Source organism: Lipomyces japonicus, assembly GCF_038497905.1.
Source record: "Lipomyces japonicus strain CBS 7319 unplaced genomic scaffold V1514scaffold_18, whole genome shotgun sequence".
Classification (NCBI taxonomy): domain Eukaryota; kingdom Fungi; phylum Ascomycota; class Lipomycetes; order Lipomycetales; family Lipomycetaceae; genus Lipomyces; species Lipomyces japonicus.
The window spans coordinates 1-23,181 of record NW_027117830.1 but is presented as its reverse complement, the minus strand read 5'-3'; the positions used below and the strand labels follow the sequence as shown (position 1 = coordinate 23,181).

General features: G+C 38.8%; 11 protein-coding genes and 1 non-coding gene across 12 annotated transcripts; 5 read left to right on the top strand and 7 right to left on the bottom strand.

Annotated features, from left to right (window-relative positions):
- Positions 1-360: 360 nt before the first annotated feature.
- On the top strand, positions 361-434 carry V1514DRAFT_t44. Its single transcript has one exon. It is a non-coding gene; the product is annotated as a tRNA-Ile (tRNA).
- A 45-nt stretch (positions 435-479) lies between these two features.
- Positions 480-2,171, top strand: V1514DRAFT_330462 (arginine-tRNA-protein transferase). The gene is made up of 5 exons (XM_066927500.1): positions 480-725; positions 775-963; positions 1,022-1,518; positions 1,572-1,921; positions 1,978-2,171. Exons 1-5 carry the CDS (start codon positions 562-564, stop codon positions 2,116-2,118), a joined length of 1,341 nt encoding a protein of 446 aa, XP_066783459.1. The 5' UTR covers positions 480-561; the 3' UTR covers positions 2,119-2,171.
- A 66-nt stretch (positions 2,172-2,237) lies between these two features.
- V1514DRAFT_330455 (WD40-repeat-containing domain protein) lies at positions 2,238-4,687 on the top strand (the record flags this gene model as incomplete). The annotated part of the gene is made up of 6 exons (XM_066927499.1): positions 2,238-2,443; positions 2,513-2,709; positions 2,761-3,225; positions 3,283-3,379; positions 3,432-3,554; positions 3,606-4,687. Coding segments are annotated over exons 1-6 (2,011 nt in total), but the record flags the coding sequence as incomplete, so codon positions are not given.
- V1514DRAFT_330454 (uncharacterized protein) lies at positions 4,548-5,504 on the bottom strand. Its single transcript, XM_066927498.1, has one exon. It carries the CDS (start codon positions 5,400-5,402, stop codon positions 4,818-4,820), a length of 585 nt encoding a protein of 194 aa, XP_066783457.1. The 5' UTR covers positions 5,403-5,504; the 3' UTR covers positions 4,548-4,817.
- Positions 5,505-7,299: 1,795 nt separating this feature from the next.
- Positions 7,300-10,245, bottom strand: V1514DRAFT_330447 (uncharacterized protein). Its single transcript, XM_066927497.1, has 3 exons — positions 8,938-10,245; positions 8,765-8,887; positions 7,300-8,718 (listed from the first exon to the last, which is right to left on the bottom strand). Exons 1-3 carry the CDS (start codon positions 10,003-10,005, stop codon positions 7,465-7,467), a joined length of 2,445 nt encoding a protein of 814 aa, XP_066783456.1. The 5' UTR covers positions 10,006-10,245; the 3' UTR covers positions 7,300-7,464.
- V1514DRAFT_330446 (uncharacterized protein) lies at positions 10,246-12,216 on the bottom strand. Its single transcript, XM_066927496.1, has 4 exons — positions 11,915-12,216; positions 11,570-11,854; positions 10,998-11,505; positions 10,246-10,922 (listed from the first exon to the last, which is right to left on the bottom strand). Exons 1-4 carry the CDS (start codon positions 12,011-12,013, stop codon positions 10,315-10,317), a joined length of 1,500 nt encoding a protein of 499 aa, XP_066783455.1. The 5' UTR covers positions 12,014-12,216; the 3' UTR covers positions 10,246-10,314.
- A 193-nt stretch (positions 12,217-12,409) lies between these two features.
- V1514DRAFT_342584 (Thiolase, N-terminal domain-containing protein) lies at positions 12,410-13,740 on the top strand (the record flags this gene model as incomplete). The annotated part of the gene is made up of 3 exons (XM_066929113.1): positions 12,410-12,547; positions 12,597-12,988; positions 13,041-13,740. The coding sequence occupies 3 exons, from the start codon at positions 12,410-12,412 to the stop codon at positions 13,738-13,740; spliced, it is 1,230 nt and encodes a 409-aa protein (XP_066783454.1).
- V1514DRAFT_330439 (uncharacterized protein) lies at positions 13,500-15,644 on the bottom strand. The gene is made up of 2 exons (XM_066927495.1): positions 15,467-15,644; positions 13,500-15,412 (listed from the first exon to the last, which is right to left on the bottom strand). Exons 1-2 carry the CDS (start codon positions 15,503-15,505, stop codon positions 13,856-13,858), a joined length of 1,596 nt encoding a protein of 531 aa, XP_066783453.1. The 5' UTR covers positions 15,506-15,644; the 3' UTR covers positions 13,500-13,855.
- A 1,099-nt stretch (positions 15,645-16,743) lies between these two features.
- On the top strand, positions 16,744-18,255 carry V1514DRAFT_280308 (ammonium transporter AmtB-like domain-containing protein; the record flags this gene model as incomplete). Its single annotated transcript, XM_066925033.1, has 2 exons — positions 16,744-16,882; positions 16,934-18,255. 2 exons carry the CDS (start codon positions 16,744-16,746, stop codon positions 18,253-18,255), a joined length of 1,461 nt encoding a protein of 486 aa, XP_066783452.1.
- Positions 18,256-18,723: 468 nt separating this feature from the next.
- Positions 18,724-20,236, bottom strand: V1514DRAFT_330436 (uncharacterized protein). Its single transcript, XM_066927494.1, has one exon. It carries the CDS (start codon positions 20,203-20,205, stop codon positions 18,835-18,837), a length of 1,371 nt encoding a protein of 456 aa, XP_066783451.1. The 5' UTR covers positions 20,206-20,236; the 3' UTR covers positions 18,724-18,834.
- Positions 20,237-21,002: 766 nt separating this feature from the next.
- On the bottom strand, positions 21,003-21,549 carry V1514DRAFT_330434 (uncharacterized protein). Its single transcript, XM_066927493.1, has one exon. It carries the CDS (start codon positions 21,496-21,498, stop codon positions 21,319-21,321), a length of 180 nt encoding a protein of 59 aa, XP_066783450.1. The 5' UTR covers positions 21,499-21,549; the 3' UTR covers positions 21,003-21,318.
- Positions 21,550-21,880: 331 nt separating this feature from the next.
- V1514DRAFT_330426 (uncharacterized protein) lies at positions 21,881-22,730 on the bottom strand. Its single transcript, XM_066927492.1, has 2 exons — positions 22,166-22,730; positions 21,881-22,117 (listed from the first exon to the last, which is right to left on the bottom strand). The coding sequence occupies exons 1-2, from the start codon at positions 22,694-22,696 to the stop codon at positions 22,049-22,051; spliced, it is 600 nt and encodes a 199-aa protein (XP_066783449.1). The 5' UTR covers positions 22,697-22,730; the 3' UTR covers positions 21,881-22,048.
- Between the last annotated feature and the right edge of the window lie 451 nt (positions 22,731-23,181).

Genomic DNA, 23,181 nt, shown 5'->3' with positions numbered 1-23,181 from the left:
CTTACCCACAAGATCAATAATGAAAGAGGGGCACGCACTAGCATAGCCCAGCTCTCGAAAGACCTCAAAGACGTTAAGACCCACATGAGAAAGTTTACCGATTACCTTGAAGCTCGCCCCCTCCAGAACAAGCAATTTCAGTTGGCAGAATTTGCGGCTGTACAGAAGAATATGGCGGCGACAGAACAGCGCCAGACTATTAGCTCTTGCCAAACCAGACTATGACATGGTACAACTCAAAGCCCAAGTTTACCAGAGCCGAATGACACATGACTTTACTCTAAGCCTATTTAAGGCCGGGTAAATTTTAAAGTGATTTTGCATTAAATTGTTTATTAAATAGAGTTTTGTATGATTCAAGGTCTCTTGGCCCAGTTGGTTAAGGCATCGTGCTAATAACGCGAGGATCGGCGGTTCGATCCCGCCAGAGACCATTTTATTAATTTTTTTTGACTAAAAATGTCATAACGATTACTTTTTTTTAGATTCTATTCGTAAAGCATAACTTATACGTTAAGTATATTTTAAAACACATGACCGATAATATAATTTGCAATTAATATGATATTTGATGGTAATCCTGTAACAGCTGTTAATCCTGGACAGTATGTGTCTGGTAGACCATGTGGTTATTGTCATTCTGATGAAAGTGCCATCTATGGATTTTCATTTACTTCTCTTACGGTAGAGCATTATCAGTTACTGTTAGAAAGGGGACTTCGCAGGTAAATTTAGTTATCTACACTAATGAATTTATTTTATTAAGCGACGTAGGTCAGGGACATTTATGTATAAGCCAGATCTCTTAAATTCATGTTGCCCGCAGTATGCGATCAGATTAGAAGCTTCAAAGTTTAAGCCGTCAAAAGAGCATCGACAAGCGCTACATCGATTTAACAGACATATTCTTGGTGAAGAGTATGAAAAAGAGGTTCTGAAATTTGAATCTAGCAGGTCCCCAAAGTTTGTTGCCTTCTATGGTACTGCGCTGTAGTAACTGACATGGCTAATTGTTTGACAGGAAGAGTAAAAATGAATTTAGTCTTAGCAAAGCTATTCATAGAGCTGAGCACCACAGCTTACTTATCCGAGGTACCAGACCAAAACATAAATTCGAGGTAAAGTTAGTGGAACCAGATGGGACAGATGAGAAATTTTTATTATACAAACACTACCAAATCACATGCCATAAGGACAAGGAAGAAGATGTAACTAGGCATGGATTTGAAAGGTTTTTATGCGGAGGAAGACATCGTCCTTTTGAATTAGGATATAATCAATATGATGAAAATTTATATCGCAAACAGAAACCGATAAAACGGTTGGGATTATGGCATCAGATGTATTATGTGGATGACGAACTGATAGCCATGGCCGTACTTGATTTTCTTCCAGACACAATTTCCAGCGTCTATTTTATGTATCGTGAAGACTACAGTCACTTTAGTCTAGGTAAAGTAAGTGCTTGTCGCGAGAATTTGCTGGCATTCGAAGAAGGGCGAAAATATTATTATTTGGGTATGTATCGGGGCTAGTTTTATTGACAGTATGACCTATTCTAATTGTTACAGGGCTTTACATATACAGCTGTCAGAAAATGAAATACAAGGCTTCTTTTTCGCCCAGTGAATTGCTTGACCCGGAACTTTATAAATTTTTTTCTTATACCAAATTTCAAACAGAATTTGAAAAATCCGAATACGTCTCTTTCAAGGACAATCATTTGACCCGGCTCAGTTCTGATTCTATTAGAAGGCACCATGAATTAGACAGAACTTCAGAGAGTGATTTAGATAATTACGAAGAAAAATCTTTATTTCAAGTCAATATGCCAGGTATCATCTCCAGGAAAGAAGCTGCTCGTCAAGTTGACATTTCATTAATTCGAATGACTGCATTTGGTCGTGTGATTCCATTTTCCGTAAGTTTTATGTATTGTTTTCATTTTTGGAAAAGTTAACTAATTGAATTGTATAGAAACTACAAGAAATATATCGTAAAAATAATTATTCTATTGCTCCTCTAGAGGATGTCTTTTTAGAGCTTGTAGCTGTTCTCGGAAAGGATGTAGTTATAGAGAGTATAGTACGCATAGCCAATGGACCAGATGAACTTTGATTTCTGGAATATTATTGTCTACAGTCAATTGAATCTTTAAGTCATGTTTGTTGATTAAAATTGCGTAGCCATAAATACGAATTCGTAAAGAAATTATTGGAGGGTTAGACACCAGTCCAATTGCGCTTTCAAATGGATACCCCTGAGAAATAAAATAGGAAGCTGTTCAGGTATTATATTTCGCTTGTTTAATTTCTAAAGATGAAATATAATGGAACAACGGAAAGCGGAGATCGAAGCTAAACGAGCAAAACTAGAAGAGCTTAGAAAACAAAGAATACTGCGACAGCAAGGCCAAAGCGCACAATCAACCAGAGACTCCACGGTATTAATTGAACCTCGACGCACAAGTTACGGACTGATCAGTAATTTATTTTTTTTTATTTTTTTTTAGATAACCTCTTCCAATAATCGACGAACTGAAATTAATCAACTAGTTGCAAATTTGGTGGGATCACCTAAGACAGGCACGCTTTCAAGAACTTCTACTCCTACCAGATCACTCTCAGAAGCAGATTTTAGTTTGGACCTAGATCCGTTTGTTGTCAATGATGTCTCAATCAATCAAAGCCTAGAAATATCTAGACAAGGGTACGTAAATTTTTTTTTTAGCTGCCTGAATAAGTGTTTAACCTGAATCAGGACACCCGGGACGATACCATTACTAGAAAACTTGACAACAGATGTTGTGACTGTATTCGATGTCCATCCAGAACCAGAATTATATTTTAGTGAGAATGAAATGCTACAGCCTGTTATAACATATGATAAAGAAGTACAGACTTCTGATGGTTGGATACAAACGTATGCATCATCGCAGAGTGAAGATTTGGTGGACAATAAACAGTATCTAAAGGATGCTGAAGCTCGATTAGAAGAAAAAATCAGACAAGAGTTTGAACAAAAATTTCAAAGCGAAAATGTATCCAAACAGGAACATGATCGAACTAGGCCAATTTCGAATCTAACAGACGAGTCAAAGTCTCGTCTATTTGAGTCAGACACGTTTGGAAGGTTCCTTGAGTCCTCAACAAAAATAGTCGAGAGAGCGCTTGAAGAAGAATATGATATCTTAAAAGACTACAATAAAGAAAATACCAATAATGAGTATGTATCTTTTTTTTCCCCTTTAATCTTTAATAATTGGGTTTACATATAGTCTAGTGCACAATCCGGTCACAAATTGCAAGAATTGACTGCATTTTTCTCCGAGAAACATACCAGTGGCCGTGTGGTTACTTCAATAGATTGGTCGCCTAAGGTAAGAAAATCTGGGTTTGCTATGATCTGTATGACTTGTTCTCATTGTGTAGTTTTCAGAATTACTTTTGGCATCTTATTCCAAGAAAACATCTTCTATTCGCGAACCTCGAGGGGTAGTGGCTGTTTGGAACCTTCACCTGAAGCAAAGGCCGGAATTTTTTTTTTCAGCACCTGTAAGTTTTTATCAATTTTTTTTTGGTTGCATAACATGCTAATAGATTTAGAGCGATGTTTTAACGGCTAAATTCTCGCCATTTAATCCTCATATTATCATGGGTGGTTGTTATAGCGGCCAAATTCTGACATGGGACACGAGAGCTAATCAAAATCCGGTTTTAAGATCACCTGTGACAAGTACAGGTCATACACATCCGGTTTATTCTTTAGAGATTGTAGGTACTCAAAACGCCAACAGTATTATCACTGCCAGTACAGATGGAAGAGTATGCGGGTGGTCAGCTGACATATTAGCACAACCTCAAGAAGTGCTTGATTTGAAGCTCCCGCCTCCGTCACGCATAGAAGATTTGTCTCCAACTTGCATTAATTTCCCAGCATCCGATCCTTCATTTTTCTTGGTAGGTACCGAAGAGGGAACGATTTATCCGTGCAACAGAGGAGTGAGAGCCGGCGGGAAGTCTGGTTTAGATTTGAGCACGGTTTATTCTAGCCACCCGGCACCAATAACTGGCCTTGACTTCCACCCAGCTTTCGGTCCTCTGGATTTAAGTGACCTAGCAATAAGCTCTAGTTTAGATTGGTCTATAAAACTTTGGAGAGTACGGCGTCCAGATGCGGCAACATCGACGGCTTCGGTCTCACAACAGGTTGATAGTACTTTGGCAGCGAGTCTGGGTGGTACGAGAGCTGTCACTTCGATCCAACCATTATTAGAGTTTACAACTGAAGATGCCATCTATGATGTCAAATGGAGTCCCACCAGACCTGCAGTGTTTGCATCTGTGGATGGCTCAGGAAAGTTAGATATATGGGATTTGTCTCAAGAACCGGAAGTTCCGATAGCATCTGCATATGCTTCAGTGGCACCAGACGGCAGTCACTCTGCGCTGAACAAAGTTTCGTGGGAGAAAACCGATGGCCAAAGAGTGGCTGCTGGGGGGTTGAATTCCACAGTTACGGTTTTTGAAGTAGGAAATGATTTAGGAGGGGCATCTAACGCAAAAACCGAAGAATGGAGAAGCGTTCGAAGATTAATATCACAAGCAGAGAAAGCTTTAACTTAAATTTTATGATACGCTATCATACATTATTTAAATAAAAATAATTGGCTACCTAATGTACATACCAACCCAACACCTCTAAATCAACGTGAAACAGCGATACTAAACACTTTGCATATGCGTGATAAATGACATTAGCAGATCAAGACGATTCTGGCCCAACCTGTCAGACTCGGATGTTTGTTCTAGAAATAGTTAATAAACAGTGACCATACTAATTAAACCCTTCATGATCATACCATCATTAATCACCGGTGGAATCACAATGGACGAATCAGTTTCATTAAAGCTCCAATTTTGTGATGCTAAAAATTCTGCGGTTTGCTCGATGGCAAGCCCCAGTAACTCGGCTATGACATTAATCTGAACACTCTCGAAAGCTTTAACCGCAATATCGTAATTACGCTGCCGAACTTGCTTCGTCACTTCTTCTAGTGCCACCTTTTCAATGCTATTAGGAGAAATTTTCGCCAGTCTTGATAATTCTTCTGCTGCCAAACGATAGAACCTGATGTAATCTTTTGACCACAACGTGTTCAATATTGATTTACTAGCTTCAAGAGTAGCGTCGTCTGTGCTTTTCAATGAACCTGGAATACGGCGGTATAAAAACCGAGCTTCTATTAAATCATTTGATATAATGAAAGTGTACAGAAATAAAGCATAATATCGCACCAGGCGTGGGTTTGATTCAGGTGTCGACAATGCCTCAGCTTCGAGAGATTCCAACAAATCGATTGTGGGCAGCTCATTAAAACTATCAATCTGCTGAAAAGCCATTTCAGCTCAATAAATTTAAACAATATTAATCCAGAATCAACTTCTTGATCTATTATATGTAGTATAGAAAGCAAAACTGATGTTTGTATGTCGTAGGTGCTCTGATTGCCTTACGATTTCACCTTGATTATATAATATAATATAATATAATATAATATGCACGTGGATGATAAGCGAGCGGGCAGACCAACCGGGCGGGCAGGTTTCATGCCAATCCACACCTCCTTTACTTAAAACAACATTTCTCTGTCAAAAAAATGAAATCGTCCTTAATTGAAAGTCGTATATTATTGGCTCTTCAAGCTATCAAAAGAGACAAAAAACTAAGCATTTCAAAAGCTGCAAAGGTCTATGGGGTTCCAAGAACAACTCTCGGTTACCGACTTAAGGGCAGACGCTCTCGATAAGATTGCAGTTCCAATTCCATGAATCTGGCGGAGCTAGAAGAGAATTTTTTTTTTAAGTATGTCTTGGACCTGGATGCGCGAGGATTCCCACCCCGGCTTATTGATGTGGAAGATATGGCCAATGTCCTCTTAGCAGAACGCGACGCGTGACGCGTAGGGAAGCGCTGGGCTTCTAATTTTGTCAAGCGACAACCAGAGCTCAGGACGCGAATTAATTGTGCTTACGACTACCAGAGAGCTCTTTGCGAAGATCCGGATAAGAGAAACGCGTGGTTTTCGCTTGTAGCAAGCATGAGGACCAAGTACGGGATTCAAGACGCCGATTTGAAAGCCGGCTTTCAAATGGAATGGTTGGACTGATAATGAGACAGGCTTGTACTGGATTCGCCATTTTGATAAACATACTGCCAACCGTGCTACAGGTGTATATCGGATGTTAGTTATTGATGGCCATGAGAGTCATCGCTCGGTCGAGTTCGACAGGTTCTGCGAAGAAAAGCGTATTATAACGGTTTATATGCCACCTCATTCATCGGACCTACTTCAGTCTCTTGATTTCGGATTACGATGCATACGAATATGTTATGGATCGTGAACCTAGAGCTTATGATTTCCGATTGCATTGGGACCCACAATTGTGGTACGATTACAATCAGTTTGTTGAAGTGTTGTCAAGTGTGGCACTCTTCTCAATCGATGTACCCTCTGAAACAGATGGTACGTACGCTTGGATCCTACCCAGCGAAAAAAAGGTCTGAAGATACTCCTGGTAGATACGTTAACCTACAATCAATTTCCCCTGTAACTACGCTTATGAAAATGTTACTTGAATCATCAACAATTCCGTATTGGCGGAGATCTACATGGTATGTAGAATCCGGATATGTACGTGAATTCGTGGCTTAGCTGTAGCATATATACGTGCTGCAATTAAATGGCCCATGGCTGTACATCCACTAATAGAAAGTACCATGTAGATCTCCGCAAATACGGAATTGTTGATGATTCAAGTAACATTGCCATAAACGTAGTTACAGGGGAAAGACCAAGCAGGAGTTTCTAATCGCCTTTACTACACTGCTTTCACAGAGAAAACTGTCAAGGCTGGATTTAGAGGAGCTGGCCTAGTGCCTTTTGAACCCGACATGGGCTACGGACTCTAACGCCGCCCAGCTCTCCAATAGCGACTACCAACAGCTAGGCCTCTCAGACGCCGTCCAACCAGACGCTTCGAGAGGTCAATCATGCTTTAAGCAAGCGCCGGAGGGCTAAAAGAACTTTCCTGCAAAGAGGAGGGTGTTTGACCATAGAAGAGGGTCAAGATCTTATGGAGCAAAGGGAAGTTCATGAAGAGCTACGGCAAGATTTGCGCGAAATTAATGGTCATCGACAACAGGGACAGCCGAGTGTTCGGTGATGTAGCATGTGCGGTAGTACCGAACACACTGCACTCAAATGCCCAAATAATTTGTTTTAGTTGTAAGATCCATTTTTTTAAAAAAATTAATTTTATTATTATGTTGTGGTGCTGTAATTGATGGTTTTAGTCGATTCGGCAGTGAAAACGTCTCGTTATACATTACGTAACTTGTAAAATATCATATTTGTAGTCAATCAAAGCATAAAAAATAATTATAAATGTGATCCATAATAACTTAAACACTGCCAGCAGGTTCATATATACGTGCAAGTTCCGCTTCACGTATCTTGCATCTATAGTCTAATCGTACGTTTGGAACATTTGACTTTTCAACAAGATTACCATACGGTCCAGGAAGATCATACTTTGGACCAAGCCAGTGAGATTTTAATGGACCTTCAAATCCAGACTGAAGAACTGAATTACGCGCCAGTTCGCACATATCAACCGACGAAAGCCTGTATATCTGTGCAGCCACCGAGTATTCCTCAATCAAAGCTTCCTTTGTATAGGCAAACTGAAGGGGGTCATCTGTTGATAAAGACACGTTTAATCCACGCTTAAAATAACTATAAAAAGGATTTTTGTCATAAGCCAAGAATAGCGCATTGTTGCTTAATGGTGACATGGCAACACCAATTTGCTCCAAATAAAAGAGATACTGTAAAAATGGTACTTTTCGAAGCAATATTCCATGCGAAATTGAATGAGCTGCGAGAAAAGCGCAAACAAGATGGTCTGGATCCCCTGCTTCTCCAGTGTGTGGTCTTAAAACAAATGTACAATAACCGCGAAGTTTTCGATAAGCGTTCAATGATGTAAGGTTCGCATAGAGATAATAAATCCAATACGAATATGGCGGATTTTGAAGAGTATTCCAATCTCGAGCCAATGGATACTTCCGATATAATCGTCTTTCAGCTTTTGATTCATCGTCAACACTATCAAATCCGATAACTCTTTGCAAAAAGATATGAAGTTTTGGATGAGACGACGGGTCCTTGGTTGCTTCGAAAAGTGGCTCGAATATGTTTCGAATAACTTCCTCAAAATCACTAACTATACCACTCTTCTTATAAACATCATAAAGACGTGGAATTTGAATCAACCAACGAACATTGGGTGAATAAAGCTTGTTATCGACCACCCAGGTCGCAAGCTTATCCCATTCATCTTTAGCTTTACCGTAAATGGATATCCTATATTCAGCCATTTGATACTTGCTCTGCTCCAGATCGTAAAAAACTTCGCGAGTGAGCTCTGCCATGTATCTACCTTGGATGAAATTGTCAGTCTTCAAGAAAATTTCACGCAAGCGTGATTCACCAATGGGGTTATATTTAAGGTTAAACTTGTCAAATCTATGAAAAGTATCCCGATGGGCATGCATATCCAATGTGTCGATACTAAGGTCATAAGCTGTCAAATTTAACGATTCGAAAACCTCTTGAAGCGTCAAGACCTTTCCATCTCTGAAAATTACGTTTTCCTAGAAAATATCAATAACTTGCCTTAATAAGTTCCGGCGGACTTACATCAGGACATTTTTTCATTTTAGATTTAATAAATCTAAGTAGATGTTTCTGGTTCATGCATGCAGAATGATGAACGTGAGTGTCAACTTTTCGAACATTATAAAAATCACGATGAGGGTTACGCTAGATTGTTAGATTTGTGTTTTACGTTCTTTTGCCAAAAAAAAATTCACCTTAGTATCAGCTAGCTCTTGATATTCATTCGTTAAGATGTACAAATTCCAACTACCTTCCAGATATTGAAGGCGTCGGAAGGCAAAACTTTTCGCAGGTCCATCTGAACTTATAGTACTGACCTCATCGAGATCAATATAATATTCTCTAATGGTAGGTACATCCACTAATTTTTGAATCTCACCACTTGTTTTCTTAGTGACTTGATAAACTCCTGATTCGTCGAGAGTAAACTCTGTATCGTCATATTTGATGATTGGTATTTGAATAGCCTCAAAATCAAAATCCCAACCAATTCCAGCAGCACCTTCCGGTTTGACATCTTTCTTCTGACTATGCTTTATAAAATCAGGCGAGTCTCTTCTTAATTCTTTCGTGTCTGTCCATGCAGGTTTTGGAGGCTCAGGGTATATTTTCCAATCAGGTGAACTTCGAGGATTGTCTTCTTCACCTTGAACTGAGCGATCTATATATTTTCGTCGAAGATCAAGACATCTGCGAACTGATTTGCAGATATTTTCAAGTTCCTGATCAATTTCAGCATTCTCCGTGACGTACCATTTCTGTTGATTAGTTACGATCGATGGCGTTTCCGCCTCCAGTTTTGCCTCCTGGATAGGCTCAATAGTTACATCTTTTTTGTCGTCTGTTACTGCAAAACTGCTTTGCCTTGATCGAGATGGCTTAGCATTTAAGGTAAACGATCGAAATGATTCGGAAAGGTGGTCTTGATCTGAGCCGTAAATCGACCCAGCTTGAGATGCACTTCTTGATCTAGAATACGAGTGGCCATTAACTGGAGATGACGGCACAAAAGGTACAATAGGGGAAGTAAAAGAGCGACCCAAAATGTTTGTTGACGAAGTTGGGCTGCCACTGTGCGCCCAGTACTTTGCATCCAATTCCTGAGAGGCTTTGTCATCTTTGTATGAAAAAAAAGGCGTATGTTCGGCAGTAACTTGTAGTCCGCCATCATCTTCCTCGATATATATGCCATCATGTCCTAGGGCAGTATAACGTGGATTATTCTCATCCTCAAAATCCTTATGGACGGACGAAGAGGTCATTTTTGTCGATTGAAGATTAGACAATAAGACTATTCAAGATCTATTAAGAAAAACGTAAAAACTCATAAAGCAACCAATGACAACTTAACTTACCTATGACACTGATTTATAAAAAATCTAACCGAATCTATCAACTTTGCGATAAAACGCGTAAAAGGGTCTCTTAACTTTAAATTTGGAATCATCGAAACTTTATAATTTATCCGGTTTATAGTAAGGGATCGGGTCGGAGTACATAACTAATTAATAAATGTTTATACATTATAATACTGTTAAACATGAATTTAATGTGACTATTCTTTCATTAATTCATAGTTCATCACGCACAACAAATTTTATCACTTCCTTTTGCTTGCCACCTTGACTAGGACTTTCACTTTTCTCATCACTCTTTTTGTAGTTTGACCCATCCTCATCGTCATCCGAAAATGGCAGATTGGCAGCATTCTGTAAATCGTCATTGAATTTAAAAACACCCTTTTTGCTAGTGCCTTCAATATCAGATAAACTTGCTCCACCAGAAAATTCACGCAATTCGTCCTTAAGTTTTTGTGGAAACTGATTTAGCATTATTTCTCGTTCTTCATGTCTTTGACTGCTTGATTGCATTTGCTCCACAATAACCTGTACTTCGCCATTTTCAACAATTACTGTAACTTCGCCAATCGGATTAGCATTAACGTCGACTAAGGCTACTGAATAAGAAAACTCGTCATCTGCAGTCGCAACTTTGCCCTCCGGAGTAAGAAACGTTCCATCGTTCAATTGTTTCTCAATGTCACGAATAAGAATATTCGCCGAAGTTATCAAGTCAGGGCTTGCGACATTTTTTCTCGCGCTGCTGCTCTCAATATTTTGACGAGTGCTAGAAGTCGAGCTCGGCACCTCTGTCGCTATTTCGTTCTTTTCAAGCGTTCCTTACTAATGTTAATAAAACCGCGAGAATAATTTTATATAAAGCTTACCAGATGAAGCCGTTAAATCAAGCTCACCTTGAAGATATCTTTCAATATCGTGATCTTGAATTGCCAATAATATATCTAGTTCCATCGCTTTTGCTCGATTCAGTTCGTCTTGATTGACAATCTTTCGGCACATGATTTCATTAGCCCGATCCTCTCCTGGTGGAAGAAAAGATACATCTTGACATAATCGTGAGGTATGTACAACCATTTGATAGCGGCATGTCGTAACCTCTTTTATCCAAGCAATTTTGTCCTGTGAATTTTGACTACAATGAAACTGAATTTCAATTTTTCTCTCTTTCCCAGTTAAATCACATATGCTGCCGCCTCCAATTTTTTGAATCAAATAATGCATATCCCCCAAAGAACCGATTGATCTTTCTTCATCATTTCCATCACTGTCAACCGTCCCAAGAATATAAGAATCGATCGAAGTATCTTCCTTTGGAGTGAATCTGGCGCCATTTTGTGCTAGCTGATGAAATTGCTTAACTTCTTTGTTATGACAGAATGAATATGTCCACCAGCCAGCAATCTAAATAGCGTGAGCCTCCGTCAGTAAAAAAAAATATGAGGTAAAATATAGCCATGATACTTACATAGTACAAACAAACACCATTTAACGGATCTAATAATTCCCAACCATATACTTGAGCTCGAGCTAGCCTTCCCTCTTCTTCTGTCTTGGAAATCTCCTCTTCAGAAGCATTCAATGGGATCTGCTGCTCCAAAATAGGTATAGAACAAAAATACCTAGAATCTTCAAACCGTAAAATATCAAAATTAAACTTTGGACGATCAAGACCGCTGATTTTTCCGGAGTTTTCTGCGATTAAACTTGAAACTTCTTCTTCTGTAATGTGTTCACCAATATCGATTTGATACTATGTATCGAAATAAGCTAAAATATAAAATGATACGACTCATGGCATCGTAACCCATACCTGTGGAAATGCAAGAATATCATCCTGAACTGAAAACAAACCCAACACTCCAGATATGGTAGCTAAGACTACCAACCCGATAATTTGTACTCTAAGCATGTGAGGAATTTACAAATCGTTACCCCAAAGGCGATGTTGACCACGATTATGTGAAAATTACTTGAAAACAGCTTTTTCAACCACCTTCAAAAAATAATACTAATAAGCACCCGTAATATTTCGTGTAAGGTAATTAGTGTGCACGATCTTGAGATAAGATACGTTTTGATTGAGTATGCGATACTATAGATAATTGGTGTGCTGTTCTATTTAACTGGATGCCATGAGGTAAATAGAGTATACCCCTGAAATAGTTTATTCGTATGCCCATGAGTAAATTTAACCATACATCGTTATAAGCATTGCAAACCTCATCTAACCCAATATCAACTATTCTAAAGTAATATATATACAAGTGCGTTGAAATAATAATCATCCACATTTCATGCTGGAAGAATGAACTCTATAAGACAGAGAGTTTATAGAAAAGCATGCATGAGCCAGTTCTCAAAATTAAGAAGAGAATTTCATTCAAGTATACCTGCTTTTGAGGAAGCTTATATTGTGGCAGCCAAGAGAACGCCTGTAGGGGCTGTAAGTAATGGTTTTTTTTAATGCAATTACATGCTAATTTCACACTTAGAGAAATGGAGTATTACGATCCATCGGCGCTGCTGAACTTGCATCGAGTGTTGTAAAAGCTGTAGTGGAACGTTCAGGTCTTGAAAATTGGTCAGCGATACACAACGTTGTTTTAGGCCATGCTCTACCGGCTAATTCGGGATACTCACCAGCTCGGAGAGCTTCTTTACTAGCTGGATTGCCAGTTTCCACAGATGCATGGTCGATCAATCAAGGCGGAGCTTCAGGTATTAAATCTGTTAATTTAGGGGTTAGTTATATTGAAAATGGCCTTGCCGAAGTCGTTGTGGCTGGTGGAATGGAAAGCGCAAGTAGTTCGCCGATTTACGTGAATGAGAATGGCTATTTAGTGGACTGTGCTCATGAAGATGGTCAAATGGATGGAGAAATACAGTAAGTCATTTTAAAGTATGGCATTTGTGGTTTAACGCTAATATGCTATTAGTATAGGAAACCATATTGATAAGGTTGCTCAGAATCACGATTTCAAAATTAGTAGAGAGCTTCAGGATGACTACGCTGCAAGATCATACCAAAATGCCATATTATCACAAAACAATAACAAATTCCTTAAGGAAATTATACCTCTGGAAATAGAAACTATTAATGGCGATTCGATTTTGGTTTCGGAAGATGAATGGCCAAAGTCCATTGACATTTTTTCTCTCCGAGAGCTTGATCCAGTAAAAGGGCAAACCACAATCACAGCAGGAACAACGAGCCCATTTGGAGACGGGGCCGCGGCACTATTTCTTGCTGGCGAGACCAAATTGGACAAATACGATCTAGTTCGGCCTTTGGCGGTCATCCTTGCTCACGCTGATTCGTATGGAGATTCAGTATTGGCACCATCTGTGGCAATTAGATCTGCACTTGCACAAGCCAAATTACAAGTTAAAGAAGTGCATAAGTTTGAAATAGACGAAACGTTTGCCGCAATTACTCTTCTTAGTCAACAACTACTTGGTATCGACCTAGATTTAGTGAACATAAGAGGTGGTTCATTATCATTAGGAAATCCTGTTGGTGCAAGCGGAACTCGAAGTTTAGTTACGCTGATTTATGCGCTTCAAGAAGGCGAAATTGGCGTTGCTGTTGCAAGTGGTAATGGGAGTGCCAGTGCAGTAATTGTACAACGACTTTGATTGTGATACTTGTGATTTAAAAAGAATAGGTTTATACAGAAATGAAGTAATCTAATATTATCGGTGTTATAGTAATCCACCAAAAAAAAAAAGATCAGTTAAGTTTTACCAATCGCTACCCCAAATGGGCAATCCAACTATCAATCCTCTGTCTCACAGGACTTGATCCAAGATTATTATTTCTAATGAACAAGTTGTACGCTTTCAAATATTTGAGAACTTCTTCTCTTTGAATATTAATGACATCTCCGGCCTTTTCGACAATATCAGGTGGAATTTTGTCAATACGAAAGCCATGCCGAAGCATCCAAGCAGCAATTATTATCATCCTATCATTGCTATCCTCACCATGCTGTAACATAAACAATTCTTCAAGTTCTTTCTGGAAAAATAGTTTATTTGAAATCACTGGCTGATTCCAGGCAAAATCTATTAGCGTCTTTCCATCAGACGACCCTTTATATGTATTCACTGGCGGAGCTCCAAACTTTCCACCTGTTAGAAAATCCTCTATGCGACAATAACTCTCTCCAACCTTATGCCGAGTCAAAGCATACAAAATCTGTAATGCAGCCGCATTATTTGCCTCTCTTGCACTAGGGCCGTGACCTGTTCTCACTATATTATTGATGCCAAAACTTGGAGGAAACATGGCAGTCCAGGTAGATTCGAAAGAGTAACCACACGCTTGAGTTGTGAGCTCGAGATTTTTGATCAATAATGGCCAACCAATTGCCAATTTATAAAAACGAGTTGGATTTTGGGTAGGAGATGCTTCAACCCATTTTGCAGATTTATTATGGAAATATCCGCTAAGATAGTGCCGCACGGTTAGCCATCTCCGAAGCTCGAAATTGAGCTGACCGTCTTTTGTTATCCTTCCGCATTTTGTCAAATCTCTCTTGACCTTTGAAAACATGTCTAATTTCAGTTCCGGCCTATCCTCTTTTATTTTTACGGCTTGCATCACCTTGTTATACATTGAAAGTAATGACAGATGATGTTTCTCCCAAAGCTCGTCAGTATTCTCAGATCTTAATTTTGCATCTTTCATAAACTTTTCTTTTCTTGCATAAGGATTGAATGCAGTTGTTATGCTTCCATTTTTAACAAGATATTTGAAAGGAATATATGGCAGGCCATCTTTGGGATGCACAACTGGTCCATTAGGAGTTTTCTTCATGCCTGAAAAAAATCGACAGCCAGAATAAGAAGACAAATTTAGGCTCGGTCCTCTGTTGTAAACTCTTGATGCACCAGACAACTTTTTAGCATATTTTCGACCAATGGATGCCCCATTATTGTAATATATGGTCAATTGATGCTGATAACCGTTTTGCTTAAAATATGGATTTTGGTTTGAGTCAACATTTCGACTGCAGCGTCTTGTTTTCTCCTCATTTTTGACAGTGTACAACTTATTTAGAAATATCTGAAATATCCGTTGAAATTTGGAAACTGAGCTTATATTAAAAAATAATTCCTTGCATCTTAATCGGCTAAAATCATGTGTTTTTACGCTTGTGGTGAAAGATTGGAGTTTGTAGCTGCAATTTGAGTGATTTCCGGAATGAACAGCTGTCGACAATAAATTCAAGCACTTCCTTTTATAAGTAAGTCTTTTCATAATTCGTCTAAATAGTGAGGAAGTAGGCACCAGCGAATCGTATAACTAAACAAGACGTTAATCATTGTTTTTTTGCAAAAATAAATCATGAAGACTCACGGGTTTCTGAGAACGCGATGCTGAAACCACAATTAACATTACACCTCAAATATAACTGACACTAAATAATCCTTGCTTACAATACCGCCAAAAAAATCCTATATATTTCTAATTGTCATATGAATAAAAAGATAGCTATTTACGTATAGCGTTGTGTTTCCTCGAAAATCGGATAATACGTTTTTTATTTGCTAAGGACCACCGAGGGATAGGTTTTAAAAAGTGCGTGGTTAGGGCATGTAAATGCGTACTGTATGTCTGGCGAGTAATCTAATTAATCAAGCTGACCCATTGGACATAACAATCTGCGAATGCCGTACCCTGTGACATATACTAGTTATGTACTTGTTTATAACTTAGAATTTAGATTATATGTACCTATGTTATACTGTCAATTGTAGATTTTAAAATGTATTGTTAAATGGGTGTTCGTTCTTACACAGTGCGAGACCATATAAGCAAATTGGGCATTTATAGGTTTCGGTTAAGAGCACAACTACCGTTATATGATTGCAGCTAATGTAATTAAGTCAAATAAAGCTATAAATAACATTAACGTAAATATATTTTAACTATGTATTATTGAATGACTGTAAATCTGCCAGCCTGGAGTGATTTTATATACCCCTGTATCTGAACAAAAAGCATAATTTACAAATGTGGGTGGATGGATTACTGCCATTTCTTGTCGTCTAATTAACCAACCAGACAACCGGATAAGTTTTCATTATTATTTGCGTCAAAGCAACACAAAATAAATATATAAACAGAGATTTCACGTCCACAAAAAATCAAATTTTATTTTTCATAACTACAATATTTTGCGACGTTATCAAGATTTTTAATAATTTCTTGGGTATACCAGAGCAGGAATAAATAATATACGGTGCAAGTTGTTATTTGCACGATTAGGACTCATTTGAATATAAAAACAAAATTATCTAAGCAACAGATATTTGGAATAGTTACACCGAGCACTCAGTTCAACTGTTTTTGTTTGCAAACGATAAGTTCAGGGCAGGGGACAGTGATCCGTTTGTTATCTACTAGGGCGTGCGCACCAGCCACTTTTCGGCTATCAGATTTATGTCTATCAGTGGGAATCTATATTTTTAAATTTGCACTCTGTTCACCATATATACGCAAATTGTACATGGAAAATTACGGTTTAATAGAATGATTCTCGTAACAATCAGCAATTGCAGTGCAGTGCAGTTTTTTCTTTTTAACCTATAAACTGCTAGTACTACCATTAACTGACTAGCGAGTTTCGAATCATGGCAGAGTATCCTGCAGACATCTTCAATTCCACTTCTGCCGGATGGACGGATGCTGGAGGTAACTCTCGTATTATGGACGTTAATGTTTCCTATGCGGATAGTCTCGCTCATCAAGTATGGGTTCTCGTGGCAGCTAGTATGTTTTATTACTTTATGGTAATGACAACTTTGTTTAACAGATGAATAGCCATGATTATGCCGATTATACCGGGAATTGGGCTATTTTATGCAGGAGAAGCAAGGCGAAAGTCTGCGATGTCTCTTCTTTGGCAATCTATGGCAGTATTGGGATTAATACCGTTTCAATGGTTTTTTTGGGGGTACTCATTGACCTATGCATCTGACGCATCTCCTTTTATCGGAACATTAAAGAACTTTGGTCTCCGAAACGTGATTGCAGCACCAAATGGTTATCTCCCAGAAATAGTATTTTGCTTTTTCCAATGCATGTTTTGCGTGGAGACGATCATGATCATGATTGGAGGTGCGTTTGAAAGATGTCGATTACTGCCATCTATGGTATTCTCATTTTGCTGGGCAACTATTGTGTATTGCCCTGTAGCTTGTTGGACCTGGAATGCAAATGGCTGGTTGTATAAGCTTGGAGCCCTTGACTTTGCTGGAGGTGGTCCTGTTCATATCGCATCGGGTGTTGGCGCACTAGCATTTGCGTTAGTACTTGGAAAGCGAGTTGAGCATAAGAAGACGGGCAGTTGGGTAAAATTTCACGCTCATTCCCCGGTAATGGTGTATATTGGTACAATATTGGTCTGGTTTGGTTGGTTTGGATTCAATGGTGGGTCTACACTAAATGTTACTGTTCGTGCAGCATACGCTTTAGTTAATACCAACATTGCCGCTTCTACTGGCGTGCTTGGTTTTAATCTCGTGGAGTTTATTATGTACAAGGGAAAGTTTAGTGTGGTGGGATCATGCAGAGGTGTCATGGTTGGATTAGTTGCCATAACGCCTGCGGCGGGTTATGTACCAGTTTATTTTGCTGCTGTTATCGGTTTTTTAACAGCGATTATTGTTCGATTGCTCGACGATTATATAAACAAGATCGTTGGCATTGACGAAGGCCTTCATGTGTTTAAAAATCATGCTATTGGCGGCATTTGTGGAGCAATTTTTACTGCATTTTTCGCCGCGGACTGGGTGTCGTCATTAGATGGCACTACAGTAGCTTCTGGGTGGGTTGATCATCATTGGATTCAATTAGGTTATCAATTGGCGGAAGTCTGCGCAATAGTTGGGTACACTTTTGTGATGTCTGTTTTTCTTCTGCTTGTCTTTGACAGAATTCCTGGTTTGAAGCTTAGAGTTGAGGAGCAGGAAGAACGGGATGGTCTTGACTTACACTATTTGTTTGAAGAAGGGATAGGGGACTACGAATTATTCAAAGCGTTAAAGAACTCGAGATTTTTAGATCAGTTGTTGATTAAAGGGACAGAAATCATTGAAGAATTGGAGTCGAAGTCATCGGTTGTCAACGATAAAATTGAATAGAAAATTTTTACTTCAGATGGCATTGAAATTTTTAATTCATCATTAAACTGATGTCATGATGATGAAAGACCTGTGTTGAGATTAGTGCAAAGATACTTAAAACTATATTTTTTTTATGTGCCTCAAACTGATCTACATTGCTTTTTATAAGTTCCACATGATCGTAGCAGTCTTTTGAGTTGTTTCGGAAGTCCCTAGTTCTTCACATTTATATCAAAATGCAGTCAGAATGACGCTTTCGAAAATTCTTCATAACGCAAAACTTCAAAAAATTGATAATAGATTTGTGTAGAACGGCTTATGCCGGCATGCACAATTTTTTTTAGTTTTGTAGCATTTATTAGCATCATTTACTACAAAATATGTACTACTTAATAAAGTTTTTGTCTTTAGGCTTAGTAATAAATAAATTCTTTAAAAAAGAAAGTGTTTTGTAGTATATACAAATAATCAAAGTTTGCACTTACAATAATTAAAATAAATTTTATTTAATATATACCCAAGAGGACTCCTTTAAAAGCATCAGATTAAAAATTAAAAAAAAAAGGGGAGATGTATAGTACAAAAGATTTATAAATATTATGCAAAAGTCAATTTCAGTGCTCTTGGATATGTACCGTTCACATCCTGATAAGAATATGACAGCATCACGCTCTGGCCTGCGACTTTACCAGATTCCTCATAATATACCGGAGTGGCAAGTCCACCGTAATTGTACCCGTTAGGCCCAGGTTCTGACCGGAAAAGAACTGAATTCGTGATGTTCCACGGTCCTACTGGAGTTGGCGCAGATATTATTCTGAATGTTGAATCCACCCAATTGTTGAAAAAGATGAGCAAATACGCATTATGATATTCTGAATAATAAACTGTACCAGAGGAGAAAGGCTCTGTGCCCTGGATTGCTGCAGCACTTTGTCTTCGTTCAGTAGGAACCGGCTGCTCATACGACCAAGTTTTGTTACCGGCATCATAATACCTATAATGTTCTTTCTGACCAACCCGCCCAACAGGCACTGAGGCAAGATGAACATCGTATTTTCCTGAATATTGAACGTCAAGAGCATACATATATGCTACCCCATTTACCACGACGTTGGCAAAAGAACCATATGCATAAGTTGAATTGGGGAACCAATATTGCGATGGTCTACTAACAGTAATTTCGTTTGTATCCTCATCAAGGGAGTATAGGGCCAATGTATTGCCGTATTCAACACTTGAATAAGCTGTATCAAACTTGAAAACAAGAAAGAAATGAGCAGCAGTAGTTTCGCTCATGGGGATGCAATTGGTATATGTCCATAGCGCATAACGCTGAGTGACCGAGTGCATGTACCCTATTTCCTCAGATGTAAACGGGATAGCAGGAAAATATCCAACACCGTTACCTATAGTTGCATCTTTCAACCAGCCTGCATGTGAAAAGTCACGCGCAACAGCCAGACTGTTGGACGCTCCACCGGCAAATTTCCCTGCCTTTGTATATGCTAAAGTATCACAAAAGAGCCAGAAAGTGCGATTGCCAAACGAACAGGAGCCTCCACCATCTCGATAAACCTCCCAAGGATTGTTCCAGTCTGTAAGGCGGCCATAGTCAAGTACTTGCTTGACCTTATAAGAGTTTTTAAAATTTCCTTGGTTATATTTAGGCGTCGTAGGTATAAAAGGCGTAAGATACGACGGAACGGGATAAGAGGTTGAAGTTGAATCTGAAATGGAAGTTGATGTTGAAGTTGAAGTTGAAATCAAAGTCGGAATTGAAGTCGGAATCGAAGTCGAAATCGAAGTTTCAATTAACGTTGCAACTGAAGTCGGATTTGAAGTCGAAATCGAAGTTTCAATTAACGTTGCAATTGAAGTCGGAATTGAAGTTGAAATTGAACTTTCTGCCTGGGCAAACACAGTGCTTATCAAGAAAGCAAGAGAAAGTAGCAACACATAAATCATTGTGGCGATGTTTATGGAACAAAGTCTGATGTAGGTAATTGATAAAATGCAGGAGGCATTTTGACTAGTATTTATAATGTGGGAAGCTATATATCATGAGCAAACATTGATAGATATTGCAAACGGAAGTTGCGAGTTTTTGGAACCATGCCAATGTTGGATGGTCATAGCTTTTCCGCTACTCCTTCGCAGATTTGTTCCGTTTTCGTATGGTGCTCTTCTCTTTTTACATTCTTTAATACTAACTTAAAAAACGGGCAAAATCGAATCGACAAATAATTTTCTCACACATTGGTAACTTGTAGCAACCAACAAATGCGAAGTTAGTTGAATCTCATTTAAATTTTTTTTCTGTTGAGTTGATTGAAGATTTGATTTTTAAAATTTATTGTAAGCTGCTGATTTTTTTTTGACCGAATCCTTAACATCATAAGCTGATCGATCTACTTTTTAGCGGCGCAAAATTTAACGTTTAAGACAAGTCTTAAATGTTAATCCCAATCCGGCAAAATTCAGGGTCACGCTTATATATGTTCATGAAAATGCACATGGGTAGCACAAGTGAAACTCGTGCAAATTTTGCATCAGGGGCAGCAACCAGCCCTCTCTAAAACTCTATTAATCTCAGCCGAGTTTCAAGCAAGATCGTCCGATGCGCTAATTATTATTAAATCTTCTAAGCTGATATGAACTCATTTCAATGACTATGTATATACCGCACACTCGTTTATTGTTGAATTTTGGTTTAATACGTAAAGTTAAACATATATACATCGACTAGGAATGCGCAATCTTACACAGATTAGGTAATTTAGCAGTTTAGTAACTGTCTGTAATCTTTTAGGCACATTCTTAACATCTTGAAGTTGTAGCTAGCGTTCTTATTAATTATTGTTTTTAATTCGTTTCATGTAGTCACATTGTCACATTGTCGTAAAATTTTTTTTTTTGTTTTTTTTAGGTTAATTGGATATTTTGGTACTACCATATATATACAGATCATAAAAAGCGCAGGTGTTACAGAAGAAATACAATAAATCGCGCTAAGCTTGCAAAAATATAAAAATAATCACGATACTAGAGATCACGTCTAAAACACAGATTATATCGTCTCTAAGCTCTCAGAGATTTGACTGAGGAGAGTGGTAGAAAAGAAAAGAAACAATTCAAAACATAATAAAAGTAGATTGACAATGATTGAAAGATTTCAAAAGGTCTGAGAATGTAGATCAATGTAACGATTAGAGGAAGAGCCATAATCGTACCGATATATTTCTTGGTTTTGGATATCATATTTTCCACCTTCTAACCCAAGTTATGCAAGGTATTACATTACGTATAAACAGAAAAATTGCTGCTCTCACATGACAATTAGTCACGTTTTTTTATATTCAAGACTTCATTTATTACTAAGCCTATAGATTAAACAAATACAGAAAAACACAGGATTAATTGATTGATTGATTAATTTTTATTGACGGAGCCTAAGGCTCGATGTAGGCACATACTACAACGTTAGGTCTATATATTTCACAATATACTGTAGAAACAACAACATGCAAAACATCTCTAAACAAACAGGCGGTACCTTTTAAAAAACAACTTGTGTCACGTGATTGTCACGGTTTTTTTTATCTTAACTAGGACACTAAGGTGCCCCTGACGTGGTATTATTTATTCATAATATCGAAATAAGAAAATAGGACATGCCCTCATGAATGCTTGGAAACTCATACAAAAACAAAAAAAAAAACAAAAGATTATAAACATCAACAACAATAAAAAAAGTTAAATCAGTAAATCACGATATAAACAGTAAAACAAAAAAGTAACACATTGAAAACTATAACTGACAAGCACTGATGGATGCACGGGCAAAAAACTCGCGGAATAAGAGAGCATCTTGTGCTTCCTCCCCTCTAAACGGATAGCGACGTCGGGATCTATGTAAGTCTTAGACTGCAGATATAACCGTTGCGTGGAAAGCTGCCCGTGAGGTTGCTAAGGGGCCGGACATAGCCTCTTGCCGTGTCCACCGCGGCCAGAGAGGCGCGATGAGATCGCAGTTGAAAAAGCGGTGGTCTTGAGTGTCTGGACCCCGCTGGCAAAGGGCACACTGTGTGGGGTCTGGCAATTCGGCACGATTGTGAGATAACAGCCACTCTGTAGAATAACGAGCCGTTGTTGGCATATGTGCCAGCGAGAGAAGGTGAGCTGCTTCAGCAGCATGAGCATTCCATTTATAGAGACGAGTCACGGTGCGCCAGCGGATGCGCCAAAAGTCCTCATCGTCTTGAGGGTATTGTGGGCACAGCGGCGGTTTCTGAGCCGAGAGCAGAATATGTGTCCACTGGAAAAGAGATGACTGCCCCTGTGACCCATCGTTTGCGTGAAAGCTATCACCCGGTAAGTGATCAGGCTGGGTCATACCCGGACGGATCGTGTAGCTACTCGACAGAGCTGCATTCGGCTGAATGTGTAATACGGTCATGGATGCATGCGCATTTTCCCATTTAGATGCCGGTGAGACTGTTTGCCAGCGGTAACCCCCTGGAAAAAGAGCGCAGCAAATCCAAGAATCAACAGCGAAATCGGCATCCCCAAGTAGAATACTTTGGCCGGGCTGTGGAAGAAACAGAGGTCGAGTGTTTGCTTCTTGAATGAGACATGCACGGACACAATCCTGCCAGAAATGAGAAAATGGCTCACAGAGTTTGTAAATCCATTTTGCTCGTGCGCCACAGAGTTTCTCTGGGAGATTCCACAATCCGAAGCCTCCGCGGTCGACTGGAAGGGGTCGACTGGAAGGAGGATCTTTTTTTTTTATCTTAAAAAGGGACACAGAATGCCCTATGTTGTATTGAATACTTAGTGTAAGAGAAAATGAAGAACAAATTGAGACAAACGAAAGTAAACCAAGAATGGTGTAACGGAACGAAGAAACAGAGAATATAACAGAAAGATGAAGAGAGAAGC

Bases quoted from the DNA above. Each gene is read 5' to 3' on its own strand.
- V1514DRAFT_330426 (XM_066927492.1), bottom strand. From the start codon at position 22,696: ATGACCGTATTACACATTCAGCCGAATGCAGCTCTGTCGAGTAGCTAC. The intron at 22,118-22,165 runs GTCTAAGACTTA...TTTAGAGGGGAG, and splicing joins ACGCAACGGTTATATCTGCA to GAAGCACAAGATGCTCTCTT.
- V1514DRAFT_330446 (XM_066927496.1), bottom strand. From the start codon at position 12,013: ATGCTTAGAGTACAAATTATCGGGTTGGTAGTCTTAGCTACCATATCT. The intron at 11,855-11,914 runs GTATGGGTTACG...TTCGATACATAG, and splicing joins ATATTCTTGCATTTCCACAG to TATCAAATCGATATTGGTGA. The intron at 11,506-11,569 runs GTAAGTATCATG...CACGCTATTTAG, and splicing joins ATGGTGTTTGTTTGTACTAT to ATTGCTGGCTGGTGGACATA.
- V1514DRAFT_330447 (XM_066927497.1), bottom strand. From the start codon at position 10,005: ATGACCTCTTCGTCCGTCCATAAGGATTTTGAGGATGAGAATAATCCA. The intron at 8,888-8,937 runs GTGAATTTTTTT...CTAACAATCTAG, and splicing joins AAGAGCTAGCTGATACTAAG to CGTAACCCTCATCGTGATTT. The intron at 8,719-8,764 runs GTAAGTCCGCCG...GATATTTTCTAG, and splicing joins AAATGAAAAAATGTCCTGAT to GAAAACGTAATTTTCAGAGA.
- V1514DRAFT_330462 (XM_066927500.1), top strand. From the start codon at position 562: ATGATATTTGATGGTAATCCTGTAACAGCTGTTAATCCTGGACAGTAT. The intron at 726-774 runs GTAAATTTAGTT...TAAGCGACGTAG, and splicing joins TTAGAAAGGGGACTTCGCAG to GTCAGGGACATTTATGTATA. The intron at 1,922-1,977 runs GTAAGTTTTATG...TGAATTGTATAG, and splicing joins GTCGTGTGATTCCATTTTCC to AAACTACAAGAAATATATCG.
- V1514DRAFT_330436 (XM_066927494.1), bottom strand. From the start codon at position 20,205: ATGATTTATGTGTTGCTACTTTCTCTTGCTTTCTTGATAAGCACTGTG.
- V1514DRAFT_330434 (XM_066927493.1), bottom strand. From the start codon at position 21,498: ATGATATCCAAAACCAAGAAATATATCGGTACGATTATGGCTCTTCCT.
- V1514DRAFT_330439 (XM_066927495.1), bottom strand. From the start codon at position 15,505: ATGTTAATTGTGGTTTCAGCATCGCGTTCTCAGAAACCC. The intron at 15,413-15,466 runs GTGAGTCTTCAT...CGTCTTGTTTAG, and splicing joins CATCGCGTTCTCAGAAACCC to TTATACGATTCGCTGGTGCC.
- V1514DRAFT_330454 (XM_066927498.1), bottom strand. From the start codon at position 5,402: ATGGCTTTTCAGCAGATTGATAGTTTTAATGAGCTGCCCACAATCGAT.